This window comes from Apium graveolens, chromosome 7, assembly GCF_009905375.1.
Source record: "Apium graveolens cultivar Ventura chromosome 7, ASM990537v1, whole genome shotgun sequence".
Classification (NCBI taxonomy): domain Eukaryota; kingdom Viridiplantae; phylum Streptophyta; class Magnoliopsida; order Apiales; family Apiaceae; genus Apium; species Apium graveolens.
Genome location: NC_133653.1, coordinates 204,828,002 through 204,848,199, shown reverse-complemented (window position 1 = coordinate 204,848,199; position 20,198 = coordinate 204,828,002). Strand labels below are relative to the sequence as shown.

General features: G+C 35.4%; 2 protein-coding genes across 3 annotated transcripts; both read right to left on the bottom strand.

The window, feature by feature from the left end:
* Positions 1-3,766: 3,766 nt before the first annotated feature.
* LOC141672278 (cyclase-associated protein 1-like) lies at positions 3,767-9,136 on the bottom strand. Of its 2 annotated transcripts, XM_074478846.1 has the most exons (11): positions 8,817-9,136; positions 8,012-8,180; positions 7,858-7,922; positions 6,552-6,840; positions 6,305-6,452; positions 6,117-6,226; positions 5,970-6,025; positions 5,829-5,885; positions 5,512-5,655; positions 4,137-4,224; positions 3,767-3,982 (listed from the first exon to the last, which is right to left on the bottom strand). In XM_074478846.1, the coding sequence occupies exons 1-10, from the start codon at positions 9,087-9,089 to the stop codon at positions 4,138-4,140; spliced, it is 1,398 nt and encodes a 465-aa protein (XP_074334947.1). In that variant the 5' UTR covers positions 9,090-9,136; the 3' UTR covers positions 3,767-3,982; position 4,137. The 2 variants fall into 2 exon arrangements, 1 of the variants encoding a protein (XP_074334947.1); XR_012555435.1 differs by lacking the exon at positions 3,767-3,982 and having other exon boundaries at positions 5,829-5,896.
* A 5,521-nt stretch (positions 9,137-14,657) lies between these two features.
* LOC141674397 (uncharacterized) lies at positions 14,658-15,438 on the bottom strand. The gene is made up of 2 exons (XM_074481105.1): positions 15,164-15,438; positions 14,658-15,009 (listed from the first exon to the last, which is right to left on the bottom strand). The coding sequence occupies exons 1-2, from the start codon at positions 15,436-15,438 to the stop codon at positions 14,658-14,660; spliced, it is 627 nt and encodes a 208-aa protein (XP_074337206.1).
* Positions 15,439-20,198: the final 4,760 nt, after the last annotated feature.

The window sequence follows — 20,198 nt, the reverse complement described above, 5'->3', positions numbered from 1 at the left end:
ATAATTAATTCCTTGTAATGAAAAGATTGTCGCTTTCCATTCGAAAGATCATTTGTGATCCTGTTAATGATTTATGATGAATGTCGGCTTTCACCCTACCTTGAGCCTTGTTCCTTGAAAGCCCAAAAATCTTCTTCATAACCCCCTTTTTCATAATCTAAAATTAGAAATCTGCCACCTAGAATTGATAAAGTAGAATGCCCTGAGATCAGTAAAGTATATTATGGAATTTTATTTCGTAGAACTGCTGCATAGTTACTTGCTGAGTTTTATACTCATATGTTTTGTTTTAATCTAACCATGGAAGTTAAGCAAGAAGATGACCAGGCTTAGGCGCACTGCTCGTAAGAGCGTACCTGGTGGTCCCTACCGTGTTGAGGGCTTCCAGTTGCCAGAGCAGGTAGTAAAGTTTTGAGTGAGCAAGCGCTTAGCCAGAGAGTTGTAAAGATATAATGGGTTATCTATCAGTTCCAAGCCGGGATCGACTATGTATATTTGATGGTATTTTGGGGTTGTAAGTTATATATATTATGGTTGGTAGTTGTAATCTTGTCTCATACTTTATCCTGTTTGATCCTGTTAGTAGCTAATCGGGGTTTATGCTTATTAAATTAGTAGATTAAAGGTGTGTGGGTCCTCATTTTCTAACCCAGAGATTTAGGGCGTCACAATCGAGGTTTTTGATTTGAGGAGTTCAAAGACGCGTATTTCTGCTCCAAGAAAGGAATTTGTCGTATAAAGTTCAGGGAGCTCAGGTGTGAAAGAAATAGAAGGTGGGGAGTAAATCCCAAGGCGTTTGTTGAGAACCTTGAACAGGTGGAAAGGAGAAGATGAAGACGCGTCCTTCAGCTGAAACAAGAAGGGATAAAATGTTTATAAAAGAAATTGAAAATATGTAAAGCAAGGGAAAAGAGAAGGTGCCTGAAGGCGTGTCCTAAAATTCTATCGAAGGAAACGTTCTAAGGTGATGCGTCCTAGGTGGACAGTGCGTCTAAACAACGTTTGGTTGAGAACTCGAAATGGTGATAAAAATAAGTAGGACGCGCCCTGACGGGAAGACGCGTCTAAAATGGTTACAATGCAATGGAATTTTAATCGGCTATAATCAATTTGGGGGAAATTCAATGAAACCCTAAAAACACTTAAATGGAAATCAAAAGAAAGCAAAACATTATGTTTTGGCCTATACATACAACTATACATACAGAAGGAAAAGAAGAACATTTGTGTGGAAAAAGAGGATACGAACGGTTTCTTACTTACTGTGAGATGTTCAATCGATAAAATGAAGAAATGAAAAGGGATTTGCATACCTTGAGACTTGGGGGTTCTATTGATTGTAAAAACTTGAAGAATGGTCGGTTGAATCGTCGGAATAGTGGATCTCAAGCTTCAAGGCGGTAATGGCGATTTTGGAGAGAGAGAGAAAGAGTAAAGTAAGAGTGTGGGTTGGTGAGAGGTATTTATAGAAGAGAAGGATGCTGACGTGTATACCAGCTGTCACGCAACGGTCGATATTGAATGTCTGAAGGTTTGACGCGTTTAGGAAACAAGACGCGTCCTCATGTATTACAAATGGGTCAATCCAAATTTTGCTTAGGGTTTTAAGTAAAATTCCAATTTTGTTTTCAACTGCAAATGGAATTTGGGGGGTAGTTGTTATACCCAAAATTTGACATTCGATTGACGCGGGTCAAATGCGGACTAATTACGGTCAAACTCGTTATTACGTTGTAGAAGGTGAGGACGCGTCAAGGCATACAGGACGCGCCCGACTTTGAGGGTGTGTTTTGTGAAGGATGGATTTATGATAAGAAAGCTTGAAGGTACATGATTAGGGCAGAACGCGCCTAGGCGTAGTGGACGCGTCCACTATGGTGAAAGTATCTGGCAATTGTGGTTTTTTGGCAATAGAAGATGGAGGACACGCCTGTCCTGCTTAGGACGTGTCCTGTCACTGTGGAATGCTGTGGGAGGCGGTTGTTGAGGAAACAACACAGGCTTCATAAGGGTGAGGACGCGCCCAGGGTCTTAGGACGCGTCCTGTGTTTGGTCAATACACTCTCAATGGTGACCTCAGGGTAAAAGTATGCATGGAAAGGAGCAATGGATGGCTATCTTTACTAACATATTTGTTGTAGGTACTCTTTGAAGAATTTCCTCCTTGAGACGATCAAGGAGGGGGATGACCGTGAAAATCTTGAAGGCCTCCAGGGGTATGCCTGATGATTGAAGACCTCCTCCTGTATTCAACGGGTGTCCTCGTTGGGGATGCGGGATTAACCGTTGGAGAACTTTGGAGTCATCCTGCACTTTGCACTCAAGAGCTTGGGATCATCTGTCCTGTTATCTGGTGGGTTATCCTCATTCGGGGGACAGGGATGCGTCCAGCACTTGCGGTGAACCGTGGCTATACCTGCGTCCGTAAATCAAGGGAGATAGCTGTAGTGGAGTGTTATCCTTGCACAGGGAGATACACTATCCGTGAAGTCTTACGATTACGAACGAGCCTTGGGTCTTCGCGGTTGGGCCTCATAGTTGGACATTCCTAAAGCTAGCGGAAGATGGATTCTGGATGGGCTTCTACCGGGCCTAGAAATAAAAAGTCTAAGCCCATTAGATTTCTTGTTCCACAAGAACTACGTCAGGCTTGATCCCTATATAAAGGATACGTAGGCACATTGAGAGGGGTAAGAAGTTGAGAGCTGATAAGGGAGCCACCACTTACTCTGATCGATCTCAGCCTAAATCAACCACAAACCACCACACACCGCTTAATTTTCCGGCAAACAATCACCGTCATAGATCTTAATTCCGACGAGAAACCTCAATCTTTTTTGTTACGAGATTCCTCCGTCAACGCACATTATAAAACAATTCTTTCAATTCCATAGTTTGAAGCTCAGATTCTTTTTATCTTCTTGATATCTTCAAGTCAAGTATCTTGATTTTCCCGAGGTGGCAAGAAGGAAGATTATACAAGTCATTAAGAAAAAAAAAAGCCAACACTCTAATCATTAATCAACAGACTTGGCGTGAAAATCATGGTTAAATATCCTTTAACTTGTAACCAGTGTCCAGTAAGCAGAATATACTTTATTTCTGTGCTCCCCGAAGCAAGGTATCACAAAATCAATTACCCCTTTTTAATATATAATGTTTAACTTTTTGACCCACATATTTTTTTAATATATAATATTAATTTTTTGGCATACATATTTTTTGGAGAATTGACCATATAGTTAGAATTATTATTTTTAAGAAATCTTTTTTTTTGAATAAAAATATGAGATCAAAACTTTTATTCACAAAAAGAATTTTTCGAAAAAAATTATATAACTATATGATCAAATCTCCTGTGTGCTGGAAAATCAAATGTTATATATTAAAAAATAGAGGGATGGTTTATTGTGACAGGAGAACTTTATCAAAAGTTAACAGTCTTTAAAATAGATTTTAAAATTATCAGAATTGGTTTTATAATAAGATTAGTTAATAATAAGAAGCATGATAACAGAAGATAAGTTGTATTCTGAAAAGCTTAAGAACTAAATTGGATGTTTGTTTTGAACAAGGATGATTCTAGTGATGAATTTTGGAAAAAAGTATATTATTTTATGTGATGTTTTAAGTTCACTGCGATACTAGAATTTTATATCTTTGAAAATGTAAGGGTATATACTCAAAATTTACTCCATATACACCCGTGAAATATTTCTCGATCCGTCCCATGGTATTTGCATAAACTGAATATAATAATCCCGCACAGATTTCTGTGTTCGGAAATGTGAATAGAAGATTTAGTAGAGTGAACTAGCTCTGATTTGGACAAATATTCTAACAATAACAATGTTATATATTGATAAAGCAATAAGACTGCAAAATTTGAGAGTTTTGATACAATGAAATAACTTCGGTTGCTAAACACGAAAAACACTCTGATGACATGATTAATGAACTCTTGTTTGTTTCTTCAAAAAATCTGAAAGATAGAAAATGAAATATTAAGAATGATTTGGAACCAAAAACGAAATGCACAGCACATTTTATATACAAGTGATAAAAGAAAGATTTTTTTTTTTTTTTAAAAATGACACGATGCTAATGATGATGGAATGAGAAGATAAGATGCATACATTAAGCACCAGAATGGGATACTGGACTCGTTACAAACTGGCCTTCCTGGAACACATGAACATACTGTTGTGGCAAGGAATGTTCCACCTGCAAAAGGAAATTACAGTCATCTCGAGAGAAAAAAACTGGATAGATTTGGCATTCATAACATGATACTAAGTACTACAAAAGTCATTGGCCAATATTTCTTCGCTGATCTTTTCACATGTTAAAATAGGACAAGGAAAATGAGGTAGAAGTAGGGCCTAAATTTTCTTACTTAGAAAAAATGGACCCCTAAAATACTTCATTTTTCAGTGCCTCCATTCATTAGCATAAGCGGGTGGGGCGGAGACAGGGTGGTCAAGTGAGCCTGATAACTTATGAACAAATAAGAAAAGAGATGGGTTTAATAGACTATAATCTATCCTTAAACTTGTCCCACGAAGAGAACGAGCTCTTCTACTGTCTAACTTTCAACAGGCACAGAAACACATAACAGATTTGCTCTTGACCTCATTTGATCAAAAATGGTGTAGCAAAAAAGAAATAATTAAAAAGGATCCTATAAGGTGAACAGATTTCACAGATTATCATGGTTCAGCCTAATATGTTTGTCATGCATTGTAGCACTCCCCTTTCCATCATTCAGAACTTTGATCCATCATTGGCAGCCAAATTTACTATACAAGGAAAATTTAGTACTTGAAATTGATTGGCATGTGCCTAACTTTGATCAATCTATGAGCCCAGCTACTTTGAGGAGTTGGTAAAAACCGAACTTTGAGGCGAAAATTAACAAAGGTGTCCGAACCGGATGTATGATAAGTCTGAACTAGTGAAACATTTTCGGCTAAAACTTGAGGTCTCTAGGTAATTTGGGCTGCCAATACAATATTTATGAGTCATGACCAAATTTTCTATACCTCAAGGTGTTAAGATAACTACCTGATCCGTGTACAGTGTTTTCTTGTACTTGTATGCAATTCGATATTTCAATAGATTAAATTTTTTGGCTGGGTGAGTTAGGATTCAAACCCATAACCATCCTTAAAAGTTGCTTATATCCTTTATACCGAGTACTCATTAGTCATTAATATCAAACATACAAGCTCTTATCATGAATATTAGATCATTATACTAATAATAAAAGATGTATTCTGATTTAAAATAAACTAGAACTCCACATCTATTCAATGAATTGCTACCAGTCACAAATTTTGAGGGAAACAAATGGACTAGATCAAATAATCCACGTTTTTACCTACATTTACAGTTCAGTGTCTCTTAGCCAAATATTAAGGTTCCTATTCATTTGTTTTGAGTTTAGGCATTAGCTATTCCAGCAACAACACACAATGAAATTGCGAATAAAAAACAATTGTAGAAAAATACCATATCATCTTCAGGAGTAGCACCAGGCACCAACATGTTTATTTCACTTGACTTGGCTGTTGTTATAGAAGACTCCAAGGAATCTTTGCTCAAATAAAACTGGCAACCTGTCGTATTGTCTATTGATATCGTTGGGGATATACCCTATAGAACAACCATGAACAAAAAGGAATGCTTAACTTAACCAGTTTAGAGCCTTTGCAGGGAAGAAATCATCTATGAAATATATAGCACATTAAAGCCACTATACCACATAAAAGTATTTCAGACACGTTAACTGTGTATATGCGACGCACAAATAACAATTATGAGCTTACCTGGCATTGCACCTCAAGGCGATTGCAATTAACAATCTCACAAGCAGCCACGACATCCTATTTGAAAACTGGAACATAAATTAAGCCTTGCATTTTTTGTACAAACTTAATCGACTTCACTCAATGATATATTGCACTAACCGTGAACACAACTCCCATCTTGTTGCATTTATCAATCGTAATGTTGTTCACTTTTCCTGCACATCCGAGTAGTTTTTGGTCTCTTCAATTTGAAGTAAAAATAACTAAATTAAATAAGATAAAATTGAATGTTTATGGTAGCAAAACCTTTGATTTGAAGAACGGAATCTTTGCAATTAAATATGTATACAGTTTGCTTTGCATCGCAGTCATCAATTGCCAAATCCTTGATTCCAGTCTGATTTTCAACCACCCATCTGCCAAAATACACAGCACAGAACATGACATTTACTATTATGTTAAAAGGAAACTTATAACCATTATTTGATACTCACTTTCGACCCATTTGAAGCTCCAACTTTGGAGGTCCAGTCTTCGCAGAAGAAAATGAACCGGGCCGACTCTCTTTTTCGGTAGTAGTAACAGCTCCACCTCTATCAGGACGGTTCTTTGTCTTCATATCATCTGTGACCTTTCTTAACCCTGCATATAATTTTATTTTAATCAAATCGATTTAATAATTGTTGAGCAGCAGATAGAATTTGAATACAAAATTTTAAGGACAAAAAGAAAGAAATATACCAGAAGTTGCACTCCCTGAACTAATTTCGTTAAAAACAGCAGACATCCCAGCTGAGTTTGATGATGAAGGCTTAGAAGTTCCTGAACTGAAGTGTGAGGCTGATGGAGCAGGTGGAGGAGCAGGAGAACTTGAAGAGGCAGACACTATAGTCTTCCCTGTTGCACTCCATACAGGACCGAGAGGATAGTGAGCCTTCACATAATCCCTCAAACCCGGTGTATATAGCTCCTTCAAAGCTTTTGCCCACTCCACATGATTTGGGTCTTTATTTCTGTACTCCACTAAGACCTTGCACAACACAATGATAATACAGTGACTGCAGAATTACTTTAAATGTTTGCTAAGTGCTATCAGATTGCAGAATGTGTAATATAGATGGATATATGCATGTACAAGCTATACTAGTCTAACAGAAGCATGTAGAGTAAGTAAAGATACCAAAAGCATGCGAGTACAACGCTGAAAACATTGACATAAAAAGATGTAATTTCGCCGGTTACTCTTTCATTATAACATGTTAATATTTCTGGAACTTGGTATGACTATTACGTAACTCCCTCAAATGCACTCATGAATATGTCGTCTACTGTTTTCCAAAAAACATGTTCTGATAGCCAAATCGCTAAATTTACTACTTTGGTTTGGCAAGTTGGCTATTTTAAATATACAGGTAGAAGAGAGTGATGATCTAAGCTGATGTCCTTTAGTCATGAGGGGAAGAGGGCCTGGAAGGAGGCTTGCCATTAAGCCACCAACGAACCCTCAATATAACTACTATATTCAATGCAACATACGAAAAAAACTTTCTGATGAATATTCTGCACAAAATGTACTTAAAATTTTAGTTATTCCTCTCACTTAGAAAAACTGGGATCGGGTTTTCCTCCGTAGAACAGTTTGCTGCACCAGTCCTGAACTATAAACTATGAACTATGTTCCCGGATTTAAATTTGAATAGAAACGGAAAGATTTGTGTTGATTAATTTCTCTAAAGTCTAAGATATTTTTTAAGCAAAGAAAAGAATAGAAAGAAAGGTTAAATATGGGCTAATTTTTCTCCAGAACTTTCTTTTCAAAAGTGGGATTATTGAGGGAGAAAGATAAATTGCAGTAATAATTATATTGAATATTCAACATATTTTCATTTTCTTTTCTTAAAGACTCGGGAACATACGAAATAAACCTACAAATCAAAATTTTTATTTTCTAACATGATATATTAATTATTCCCTAACTTGCAGATATCATTTTGCTAATTATCTGAAGAAGTCGTAGTTAGTAATGCTACTAATGCAATGTCAGTACCTTGTTATTGTAGAACTCTGCTGATTGCCAACATTCTTCAACGTGCGCAGTAGGCATACTCATACCTAATAAAGGGAAGATGAATGATGAGCAACCAAGATAAAATATGTGTTCATCTGTAACCTACAGTTCAAAATCGAGCTACTTTTCTCACCGCAGTCTTTTCCTGTATATGCAATCCATGCAAGAGCTGACATACTCTCCGCAACAGTCTTCATGTGATTAAAGAAATCGGATCCCTTCCCTCCTGTCATCTGGTTTGCTTTTGTGATAACCTCATTTAATGGCTTGAGGAATGCACCCAAACCTGCCATATCAGGTTTCTGCACAATCATAACAAAATCAAATTTACAAGACCGCCTAACAAAAACAAACGTTATAGCAAAAGCTTTGACTGCAATTTACAACCCCGCACCTGAAAGTCTGCAAATGAAGCTTTGTTCATGTATATGAATGACTAAAATGAGGGATCGTAAAACAAGTATCTTATTAACATCGCTAATTTTCTATTCATTAACCTCATTATCCATTATCAAACTAATCCAAAATTAGGACATGCCTATATCACTATTCAATCACATTTCAATAAACAAACCAATTTTCACATACCTAAATGACACTAATACATCATGTAGCAAAGTCCATCAAACTAAATTTCTATCTCTTTATTAATTACGATGACACACAGCTCCCGTACACGCATACATATTACAGATAAATCCTACCTACGTAAATGATAATAAAATATCATACATAAAAGTTCATCAAATAATAATCCAGAACAACGGATATATTCGACATACTTTAATGCCATTAATACACCATGAAGCAAAATTCATCATTAAAAATCCAAATATATATATATATGTATATATATATTAATTCGTATATTTACAATGTACATAAAAAAAATGCACAAAAATTGTTTTACGATAAAACTATTCTCCATAAAACGAGACCTGAGATTGTTTCATTTGAATAATAAGATCCTTCTGAACCGCAAATCCTTCTTCTAGAACCTTCGTAACATCGAAAACTTCTCCATCGATCGTCTCCGCAGCTCTCACAATCCTACCTACATGTTCATTTATCAAATCCTCAAACGCCGTCACTGACGGATCCGACGACGCATCTCCACCAATCGCCGGCGAAGAACCTGATCGGAGGCCGTCGGAGAGTGACTCTAGCCGTGTCACGGCAGATTCTAGCCTCTGTATCAATGATTCCTCCATTGTTTTACTTTCTCTCTCTAGACTTTATTATCTCTCTAGAAATATAACGAATTTGAAGAGTTCTGTGAGGCTGTTTGTTTGTGTATTGGGCTTATATAGTATCCGGATTTAGGGGGGACGTGACACGTGACAGCCCGTCAGCGTTTGGCGCTTTTGGCGTAGAAGAAAAAAAGAAATGTGTTTTCTTTACCTTTTTTTTTTATTTTTAATTTAGTAAAATGTTTAGCCAATTTTATTATTTGTAATTCGATCAAATATTTGGTTAAAAAATATATTTTTAATAAGCTTATATTTGATTCTGCTCAAACTTGTTGAAATGCTGGAAACATTAAGATTTCAACCAAAAATTTCACCGAGATGGCACCATTAAATGTTCGCAGCTTACATTAAATATTTTCAAATGTAGGTATTAACATCCCCTGACCCCTATGCAGGTTATAATATATAAATTTAATTCATTATTATAATAGTTTTTTTGGTAAAATATTTTTATTTATTATTATTTAATTGTTGACTACATAATCCCCTCTTCTATTGTACGTGAATAAGTAATAAGAATTTTCTATTGTGTGCCTATGAGCACAGAATAAGAAGATATGTGTCAAAATTTGATTGATTTTTGAATCATAAATGTTGATGAACTATGTGCATTTATATCATTTCATCAATAAAAATATTGCAAAATTATAGAATTTAATGTTTAATGAGTACTCATGTGACCCCAAATAATATTATAATAAAAACTCCCTCTATACTTTATCGATAGGTAAAAACAACGTCATGTGTCGAAAATTTGTTTTAAAATAAAACATCCTATATTAAGGGTTATATGACAGAGAATGGTTTCGAGTAATGACAAGTTCAATAAAAGAACTACCTTAAATAATGTGCGATCCACGGCTTCCTGTGCGATCCACGAGTTCCTGTTTATATTTAATTTTTTTTATTTATCCTATCATATTATAATTTTAAAATTAATTATATAAATATTTAATAATAATAAATTTATGAAAAAAATAATAGAATAACTTATGGTCGTAGTTTAGTAGGATAAGTATATTATATCAAATAGTTTAACAATTTAGTTAGGTTTAACAGATATATAACACTATTTTTTAATAATAGGATAGGTTGTGATTGTAGTTTAGTACGATAAGTAGACTATGTGTCTAATAATTTAATAATTTAGTAGTTTAGCGAATATATAACACTGTTTATTTATTTTTTAATAACCAAAATTAGGATATAACCATTGAAACAAATTATACTAGTATAATTTAGTAGTTTAGCGAATATATAACATTGTTTATTTATTTTTTTAATAACTAAAATTAGGAGATAACCGTTGAAACAAATTATAACGCATTCCAGTTATTATAGTATAATATAAATTAAGATTAACTCCGACACAATACTATTTGAGAATCTACATGGATAAAGTCACAACTTCATTGTTCGGGATCTCGGTAATATTTTGATAGAGCTAAGATCATAATACTGTCAAAAATTGAATACTCCGATTTTTGCAGAATGGGAGTTCGTAAGACCCTTGGGTGAAATCGAATAAGCAACGCAATATAGACGTGAAAATTGATAACTTGAGATTGATCAGGTACATACGTAGATCCAATCCGTGTTTGTTTTATAGGGATCGAATAATGGTAGAATGGTGGTCTAATAACGGACGAATGCAGGTGTTGGTTTTTAACACGACTGATAAGTCAAAACGTAACGTTAAGATTCGTTAAACGATATGTAAATTATGCAAATAGAGTAGCTCATTTTTTTATAAAATAAAATTATTTATCAGTTGATCGTGTATCACAGATATAAAATGTTCATCCAAAGTTTTATCACGTAATATGTAATAATTGCAGACAATAAAATCCATCTTTTGGGTATATGTTTTGTTTTTACAAATTATTTGAAGGTCAAAAGCTAAATTTAACTTGGTTTGATTTTGTGATATATGTTAAATAAATGAAAACAAGACGAGAAGTTGGTGACGCGGAAAATCCAAATTGGTAAAAATCGTGGGTGGGATCGATGCCCCGTCGAAAGTATTTCACTATGATCTCCTATTACAAGTTGTTCTATTTTTTCTAACAATAGAAGTGTGTCGAATTGTGTATGGTACAAAGTAAAAATTTATCTCTTTATAATACATTTTTCCTATTCAAACTAGCATTATCCCCTATTTTCTCTCCATGATCTGGTTATTGGTTTAGACTTAGTCTCTAACTTATCCCTCATTTGTAGCTTCGTCTATTGACTCCTTCCATACACGTCATGTGCCTCGATCGTGTCATGACAGCATCCTTTCCCGTCTTGTCGTCATGTCGTGATCACGTTCAGCTTCACGTCCACACGTTGGTGAAACTGAAGCCTAACATTAGTCCCTGATTTTATCAATTTATTTGTTAATTGATAAAATCAAATTTATCCATCTTCTAAGTTGATAAGTCACAACAATACCAAATAGACTCCTCGATTATTGTGTTGTCTATCTTTTTATTTAGTTTCATTTCTCCACGCCACTTTATCACCTTCCTTCTCCCCATAAATCCCATCAGTCCATTCAACCCTTTATCTTTCTTCTCTCTCAAAAACCCTAACTTTAAATCTTATGGAAATGACTAAAAAAGACCTCCAAAACCACTTCTTCTCACAACACCGACGCCGTTGAAACTCTATCTGGCTCGAACAAATGGTTCCCACCAATCTTTTGGATTCCCGTGATAGCAATGCAAGCTCAATAAAGAAGGAAAAACTTGAAGAGGCCAAGTTACTGTTCAGTGAAATAAGTGAAGCTGTGATCTTTGATTCAACTGAACGAGCTAATTGGTACCGGAAGGGTTGGGTATGCTTCTACTATTATCCTTTCGATGTCCGTATGGTTTTCTCTTTCTCTAACTTAGTAAAAGATGTTTTAATCACTATGCATGTTGCTCCTGCTCAATTAATGCCTCTTTCTTGGAGAACCTTAGCTTGCCTTGACGCCATTGAGGCCAAACATGACTTGAAAATTGACGCCAACGTCGTTAAATACTCTTATTCCCTTAAGAAATTTAGTGGGTGTCGACTCGGTTTCGTGAATAAGAACAAGGACGATCCCCTTATCCTTAATTGTGATGTCGTGAATGATAGAGAATGGAAGCTAGATTACATTTTTGCTAACAAGGCCACAATGGGAAATGATGCTTCTTATTTACTTGATCGTTGGTCTTCTGATGGTAACTCTTAAAACCTTCACTCCGTAAATCTAATTTTTCATGAATTTCTTGTTGAATCTGTCATTTTTCCTTGATTTGACCAAAGTTTTATATACTATTCTCTTTTTCCTTTTTGTTCTCATGTGCATATATTTTTTACTATCAGAACCGAATTTTGAATTTGATAAGAGCTACTCTACCTCAAAGAACATTATTGACAAGATCATGGCACTTCCTGTTGGGGACATGTTGTGGTCCAACTGTCTGAATCGTCCCATCAGAAACTCTGGGACCGTGGATGTTGAAGATTTTGTCAACAAAATGAAGAAATCCAAGGCCACCAGGATTGTTGAGAGACCATTACTCAAGACCGCTGCTAACAGGACCAGGAGCAAAGTCGTCATTAACACTCCATTGACAAAGTCCTCTCACTCTGTCCAAAGTCTTTCGTCCGAGACACTAGAATGCCCCAAAGATGACAAAGCTGTCGAGATGAGTTCTAGCCGCATTTATGCTAAAGGTATTCGACGTTTATGTACTCTTGTCACACATCTTTTTACAAGCATGTGTCTTTCACTCATTTTACTAACTAGTATTGAGCCGTTCTATTTAATTGTAGAGTTTAAGCCTCATGTCATCAAACCTCTGATCATTTCTAGTAAAGAATTATTTTCTAAGAGGGCTCGCGATGAGAAATCAACTGAAATCGAGTCCTCTAAGACCCCCTTTCTTCTCACACCCAACTTTAGCCCTGATGCCAAGAAGTTGAAGACCAATCTCCCTGCCTCTACTAGAAAAATTGAGACCTACATACCCTTTATGACTCATGGATATACTATCCATTCCAAACCTGCTGAATTCGCATTCCTGATGGGAGATTTGTTGTTGCCTCAAACTGTTGAAGCTCATTCTTCTAGGACTCTGGATGTCATTCTGGATGATGCAGTCGGCTATACCTTTCATGTAAGTCATGTCTCTTGTTGTCATTTTGGTAATATAACGTTACTTATACAATTTGAACATGTGACACATTATATATATTTCATTTTTTGTTTGTTGTAGGCTCTCCAAGATAGCCTCATGGTTCGTGCGATTGTCGAGAATGAATATAAGAAGCTTTAATCCTTGGAAGCTGCCCACAACGGTTATGCCCAAAAGTTATGAACTGCTCAAGATTTTTCCACTTCTAATTTGAAAGCTAGCATGGATGTCCAGAAGGAGTTTGATCAATTTGCTGCTAAGGTGCAGTCTTTGAAGGCTAGGATGCACGAAGGGGCTCAAAAAGTCATTACCCAACATGCTATGCATTCAAGAGTTGAGATGATACTGGAGTATCAATGTGGAGAATGGATGTCGTGGGACGTGAACGAGACTGTTCGTATCTATAACGAAGCTTATCCTGAAGACGCCTTTCCTCTCTACATTACTCAGGGCGATGATGTTAAGCCTATCTCAACCAAGGATCATGTTCCTGAAGATGAATGAATCTTGTTTCATTCTGTTATTTTGAACTTTGCTCATGAAATTGTTAGTTCAGACTTGTTAACTTTCTTAATCGTATTTTTTGTTTGTGGATTTGGCCTTTTTGGCTTTTAAGATTAAGTCCATATTTCACTTTGTAAGTAGGGGACCATTTGGTATTTTGTTTTGTTCATGATGACGTTAATGGGATCCCTTTCTATGTTTTCTGTTATTGTCAATCTTGTAGTTTTATGCTCCCAGTTCTACACACATAGATCACATATTTCGTCATTTGGATGAATTTTGTAGTGTCTTACAAGAACTATCAAATTTTCTTTTTTCATATATTCATTACATGTTGGGGTCGTAGAGTTTGTGATTCATCGACATTTCTTAATTATTTGTTGGTGCATGCACTCGTTATGCGGTTAAGAGGTCTTTCCCTCTTGAAACACGCTATTTGATATTTTCATCATCCGTTATAAAAATACATTTAAGTATCAGATATAAGGTTAAACTCAATTTAATCATTCGTAGTAGTTGGATGATCAGCCCTTCATCATTTACTCGTAGTCTTTATTTGTTTTATGAATAAATTGTACTTAATCAAATCTACTATATTTCTAAAGCACAGCTTACCTTATTGAATTAAAACTAAGCTTACAAGTAGCATTTATATGTGAACAATAGTCATAATATTTTCTTAGCATTTATCAATCACTTTTTGCAAGTAAGGCAAATGATTCACGTAACATTCATGTTAAAATCAATCCATGTTAGAAAAATAAATTGCAAAGTACTTCTAAATAAGATTCACTACAAGTGCAACTATGTCCTATTGACTTATTTCATGCAATCTAAAGAAAACAATAAATCTATATAGAGCAAGTGGACTTTATATATGATAAAACTTTAGGTGAAGAGCATTCCAGCTCCTAGGAATTTGCACACCATCAAGAGTTGATAATTGATATGCACCATATCCTATAACAGTCGTTATCAAGTAGGTTCGTTCCCATATATCTGCAAATTTCCCTGATGACATGTCCATCATGTTATGGAACACCTTCCTCAATACCATGTCACCTACTTGGAATGTTCGGAAATGAACATTTTTGTTATAACTTCTGGCTACTTTTTGCTGATATATAGCCATGCGTATCTTTGTCACTTCCCTTAATTCATCAATAGTGTCTATGTCATGTGTCAGCTCATGCTTATTAGAATCATACGTCGACAATCCATACCTGATTATTGGCGTCATGACCTCAGTTGAAAGCACAGATTATGTGCCATAAACTAAGCTGTATGGAGTCTATCTTGTGGATGTTTTAGGTGTTGTTCTATCTGCCCACAATACCCATGGCAACTCCTCAGCACTTTCCCTTATGCAAGGATAACCTCTTCTTCAAGCTATTAATAATGACCTTGTTACTGGACTCGGCTTGGCCATTTGCTTGTGGATACCGTGGTGTCGAATTTACCAAATTGATGTTGTATTTCCTACAGAAAGCTTCTATTTTGTCACTTATAAACTGAGAGCCATTGTCACACACAATCTCAGATAGAATACCAAATTTATAAAGAACATTTCTCTTTATGAAGGATATCACTTCTTTACTTGTAATCTGTTTAAATGCTTCTGCCTCAATCCATTTGGAGAAGTAGTCCGTCATTGCTAGCATGAATACTTTTTATCCCGGTGTGGGGGGCATTTTTCCAACAATGTCCATCCTCCATTTCATGAATGTACAAGAAGGCACCGTGGCATGGAGTTGTTCAGAGGGTTGATGTATAACAGGAGCATGTTGTTGATAGGCATCACATTTCTTGACATATTTTTATGGCATCATGTCTAAGAGTATGCCGATAGTAACTCATTTGTAATATCTTCGAAGAGAGATTTCTTCCACCTGTGTGGTTTCCATATTTCCCTTCATGGATATCTCGCAGCACCATCTCAGCTTCATTCTTGTCTAGACATCTCTGGAGTAGTCCAGTACTTGATTTTTTGAACAATACGTCATCGACAATGGTGAAACGCGAAGCTCTCATTCACAATGTTCTTGACTCATTACGGCCTTCTGGTTGTGTATCGTGCAGTAAATAATCTTTGTGTGTGTGCGTCCAATTGATTGAATCTCCATCTTCATGCAAAAGAATTACATTTGGGTTCTCCCTTAACCTTTCACTTGCTGGTTTCATTATGTGAAAAATTAGTATATTGACCAAGTTGGTGTCCTTCGGAACAGCTCCCAATCCAGCCAAAGCGTCAGCTTGCACATTTTTCTGTCTTAGTACTTGTTGAATATGAAACATGTCAAATGAGTGTAACATAGTGTAACACCCCCAAATCCGGGGTCGGGGATCCGGGTTATCACGAGTTCCATTACCCTTAATAACACCCAATCTTACTAAACAATCAACTACTCTGTACCGTGACCCTACAATAAACACACACACCACAAGTTATAGTCTCAGAGATGAATATCCAAAAATAACATGAGTCATTTTATTCCAAAATTATATGCCATTACACCTTAAAAGGGTTTCTGAACAGATTTACATTTCTTTGCCATTATTACAATTCATAAATATACATAAATCTGGTACATCAGAAGTTGAAAGCCTAGCCTATTGGTAGATCCTACCTCGGCTATAACGGCATCAACGCCTACAGGAAACTGCGAAACGTTTCCTAACCGCTTGCGAATCGGGAGCTTGGTCCTGTTCATCTTTTCTATCTGTTGTTGTGTGATGAAAGAAGAAAGTAAGGGTGAGCAACAAGCCCACCAAAATAATATGTATAATGATTAACAATATATGAGCATTCTCATAGTACTCATGAAAGTCTTGGTCAAGAGGAAATGAACCAAGCTGATATCTTAACGTGACCAAGTCGCAAAATATTCAGTATATATATACATATATACTTTTCACAATCTTTGAAATCCTCTGACATGTATAATATACACATAGTTCCCATTTATAACTGTATAAAATATCGTTGCATGGTGATCTCATATATCTAACCTTGTCTCAACGTTTTTCCGAAAATCTTTGACATGCACAAGATAATCATTTACTAGATATAAGTTTAAAAGATGAAGTTACAAGATACTCCAATATACTTATATCCGAATACTACTTGAACTACCACCGTTCAAGTTATAATCAGTTTCAAAAGTTCATCACCCAGATGAGACTACAAGATAAGACTTGAATAGATTCAATCCTTGAAATATCATTATAAATAATGAAGTTACGAGATACTTCATTAAGTCCCGATATATATATATATATATACACCTATATATATATACATTTCATACACTCCTTGAAAACCTCTGTTATGAAAATTATAAACAGAGTTGCAATATCAAATGAATTTTGGAAAGGAGAAAACCTTGGCATAAACCTGATATCTTGCTGATCAGGCAAAGATACCAATAAGTAACATTTTCTACTAGTAGACGGACGAATTCCCCACTGGTCATCACCCTGGTCGCAATAGGACCTTATGCTGGACTGCCACTCAGCCACTTACGCATTTGATGGACTCTCACTGAGCCACTTACACTTTCATGGATGCCCACTGAGCCCATGTTGCTTATGCCGACTCAAATAGATGGACTTACTTCCCGAACGTTGGGTAACTAATCAATTCATTTACCAAAACCGCAACCTTGTTGCGAATATAAAATACATCACAGAGCCGGATCCCTCTGGTTTTGAGCGAGTATTTAAATCCCCTTTAAAAGGAAGATCTTAAATATATAAAAAATGAGTTTTGGGATCCGCTCTAAATTTTAAAAAACCATTTTAAAGACTCGAAAACACTTTAAAGAGTGTTTGGAGTAATGCTGATTTAATAAAGTAAATCAGTCCCAATATATTAGAAAATATCTGAATATTATTATTTAAATAATATTCCCATAAAGAATAATCTTTATACAAATAATTGAAGTAGAAGTTGTAAAACTTATACTTGAAATGAGTATTAAATAACCAAAGATATACTTATACGAAAGTACTATCTTTATTTGAATAATCAAAAATAAGTTTGATTATCGACACCTTATTCTTTAATAAAATAAAGAATATATTTCAATAAATAATCGGAGTCATAGGTCCTCAAATGGATATTAAAATAATATTCAGTTAATAAAATAAAAGGAGTCATAAGCCCTCGAATGAATATTCGAAATAATATTCATTAAATAATATAAAGTTATCGAATAAACCTTATTCGATTAATAGTTTTGAAAACTACATCAATATATATATATATATAAATATATATATATATATATAATATACTCGGGAACATCTACTCCGGTTTTTGAAAAAGGTTCACCTTTGGGTCCCCTACACTTAGGGTATACACAACTACTGCTTATCTCTAGCATAGGTATTATGCAACTAATAAGCATTTGAACCAACAGATATATAAATCAAGAATACGAAACAGGCATGCATATATATCATATCAACATGCTCCAATATATCGCAAGAATTTGCTAATAACAATCATGCACTTATCACAAGATAATGCATATACATATATACATCACAACAATAGTATAACGGGTAGAAAACTTGTCTGAGCGACTGGGGGTTATTAATGGCTTGGGACAAGTCTGGTAACCTATAAACAACATATAAGTTGGAATTAAACCAAAGTCACTTGTAAATTTATACTTTAACCAATTTAGACTCTAACGCTCGCTTTGCGCTTAATGATTCTCTTAAGTCGCTCGAGTACCCTCGGCTCCACCATTTTTAATAAATTAACCATTACGAGTTTTAAGGCAATTCTTTCCGAGTGTCTTACCAACTGCCTAACACACTTAAAATAATTGTTTCATACACTAATTAACCCCTTTTAGGTCTTTAACCTATGTTTCAAAGTAAGGTGAGGGGTAATATTTCGTTCGCGAAACGTCGTTACTTAAAACGGCCGTTTCTCCTAAACCGTACATCGAAATCAAATGAACCACATATCAAAACAAAGCTCGTAACATGAACTATCTAAACATGGCTATGGTCAAAACCTAGCAGGGAGTTCTCGGGTCCTAATGTTATGAACGAAAGCAGTCTAAAGTAAATCGGACATTACGACGGCTATGTTTACGCGATTTCCCAATTTTATACCAACCAATTCAACACCAAATCATCACCAATCAATCCCAATACAACCATATGACCATATCACTCATCAAACACTTTAAACCATTTAAACCAAGCTCAAATCATACCATGAATCATCAAGAACAACTAGTGCTACTTTTTAACTCCAAAATCAACAAAACCACTTAACCACTAAGATCTCAACATGACAAAACAACTACTACACTTAATCTCTCATTCCATCATCATAATCATTTATACCAAACAACTAAATGCTAAGATAATGAAGAGTTATACCTTCCTTGAAGCTTTTAATCCATGAAAGATCCTTGGAATGCCCATGGAAGCCTTAATCTAACCTCCTACAAGCTTGTTCTTTCAAAGAAATCAAGAACACAAAAATTAATTTCAAGAAAGTACTATTCACCATCTTCTGAATGATTTATAGGAAATGCTAGGAAAGGATTTTGAAGCTAAGATTTCTAGGAAGTATGTAACTTAACTAGGAGAAGCTAGGATAATTACCTTGTAAATTAGCAAGTGGAGGAGCTTGGACTTTCCCTTTTGCTAAGAAAGAAGCCGAGAGCTTCATGAAGAAAATGGAGTGTTTTGTGTTTTTTGTGATTTGTTTTGATTTGCCTTGGTTTTTTTTTATTTTGGTTAATTACCTTATTAACCTTGAACTTTGTGTGGTTATCATTCAACCACACCTCCTTCCCCTTATGTCATGCTTATGTCATGCTTATGATGTCATCATCCCTTACTTGCCCTCTTCTTATTGGTTGGATGCCCTCATCATCCCTAACCTCCTTGATTAACTCCTAATTGTTTGCGTAATGACCGCTGATCTGTTATACGGTTCGCTTAACTTTCGTTCTCGTTTCTCGTTTGAGGGATCATACCCGGGATCTTATTACTTAGGTTCCATTAACCTTTCTCAATACATTATATCCCTTTTATGATCCTCTCTTATAATCCTTGAATTTAAATCCTTTTTATCCTGTTACCTTATACTCAATTCTTTCGGTATCTGGTGGATTTTTAGGAAAAATCAAAGTGTTCGGATTTGGATTCTGACGATCTTTACATACACTTATATCCATATAAAGTACTAATAAGATCTCAGAATAACAATAGAAGAACCCCTACATAGTGTGGCATGAAAAGTTTTCTCATTCAGCATAATCTGCAAAATCACTATTCATAAGGGTTTCAAAAATTCCAAAATTTGGGGTTATTACAGTCTCCCCTCCTTAAAAGGATTCCGTCCCGGAATCAGATACAAAATGAATAGGGATACTCTCTT

Excerpts from the sequence above, each read along its gene's own strand:
- LOC141672278 (XM_074478846.1), bottom strand. The coding sequence starts at position 9,089 with ATGGAGGAATCATTGATACAGAGGCTAGAATCTGCCGTGACACGGCTA. Across the intron at positions 8,181-8,816 it reads TTCAAATGAAACAATCTCAG|AAACCTGATATGGCAGGTTT; the intron begins GTCTCGTTTTAT and ends ATGATTGTGCAG. Across the intron at positions 6,227-6,304 it reads GAGCTTCAAATGGGTCGAAA|ATGGGTGGTTGAAAATCAGA; the intron begins GTGAGTATCAAA and ends GTATTTTGGCAG.
- LOC141674397 (XM_074481105.1), bottom strand. The coding sequence starts at position 15,438 with ATGACGGACTACTTCTCCAAATGGATTGAGGCAGAAGCATTTAAACAG. Across the intron at positions 15,010-15,163 it reads ATTAATAGCTTGAAGAAGAG|GTATGGATTGTCGACGTATG; the intron begins GTTATCCTTGCA and ends GCCAATAATCAG.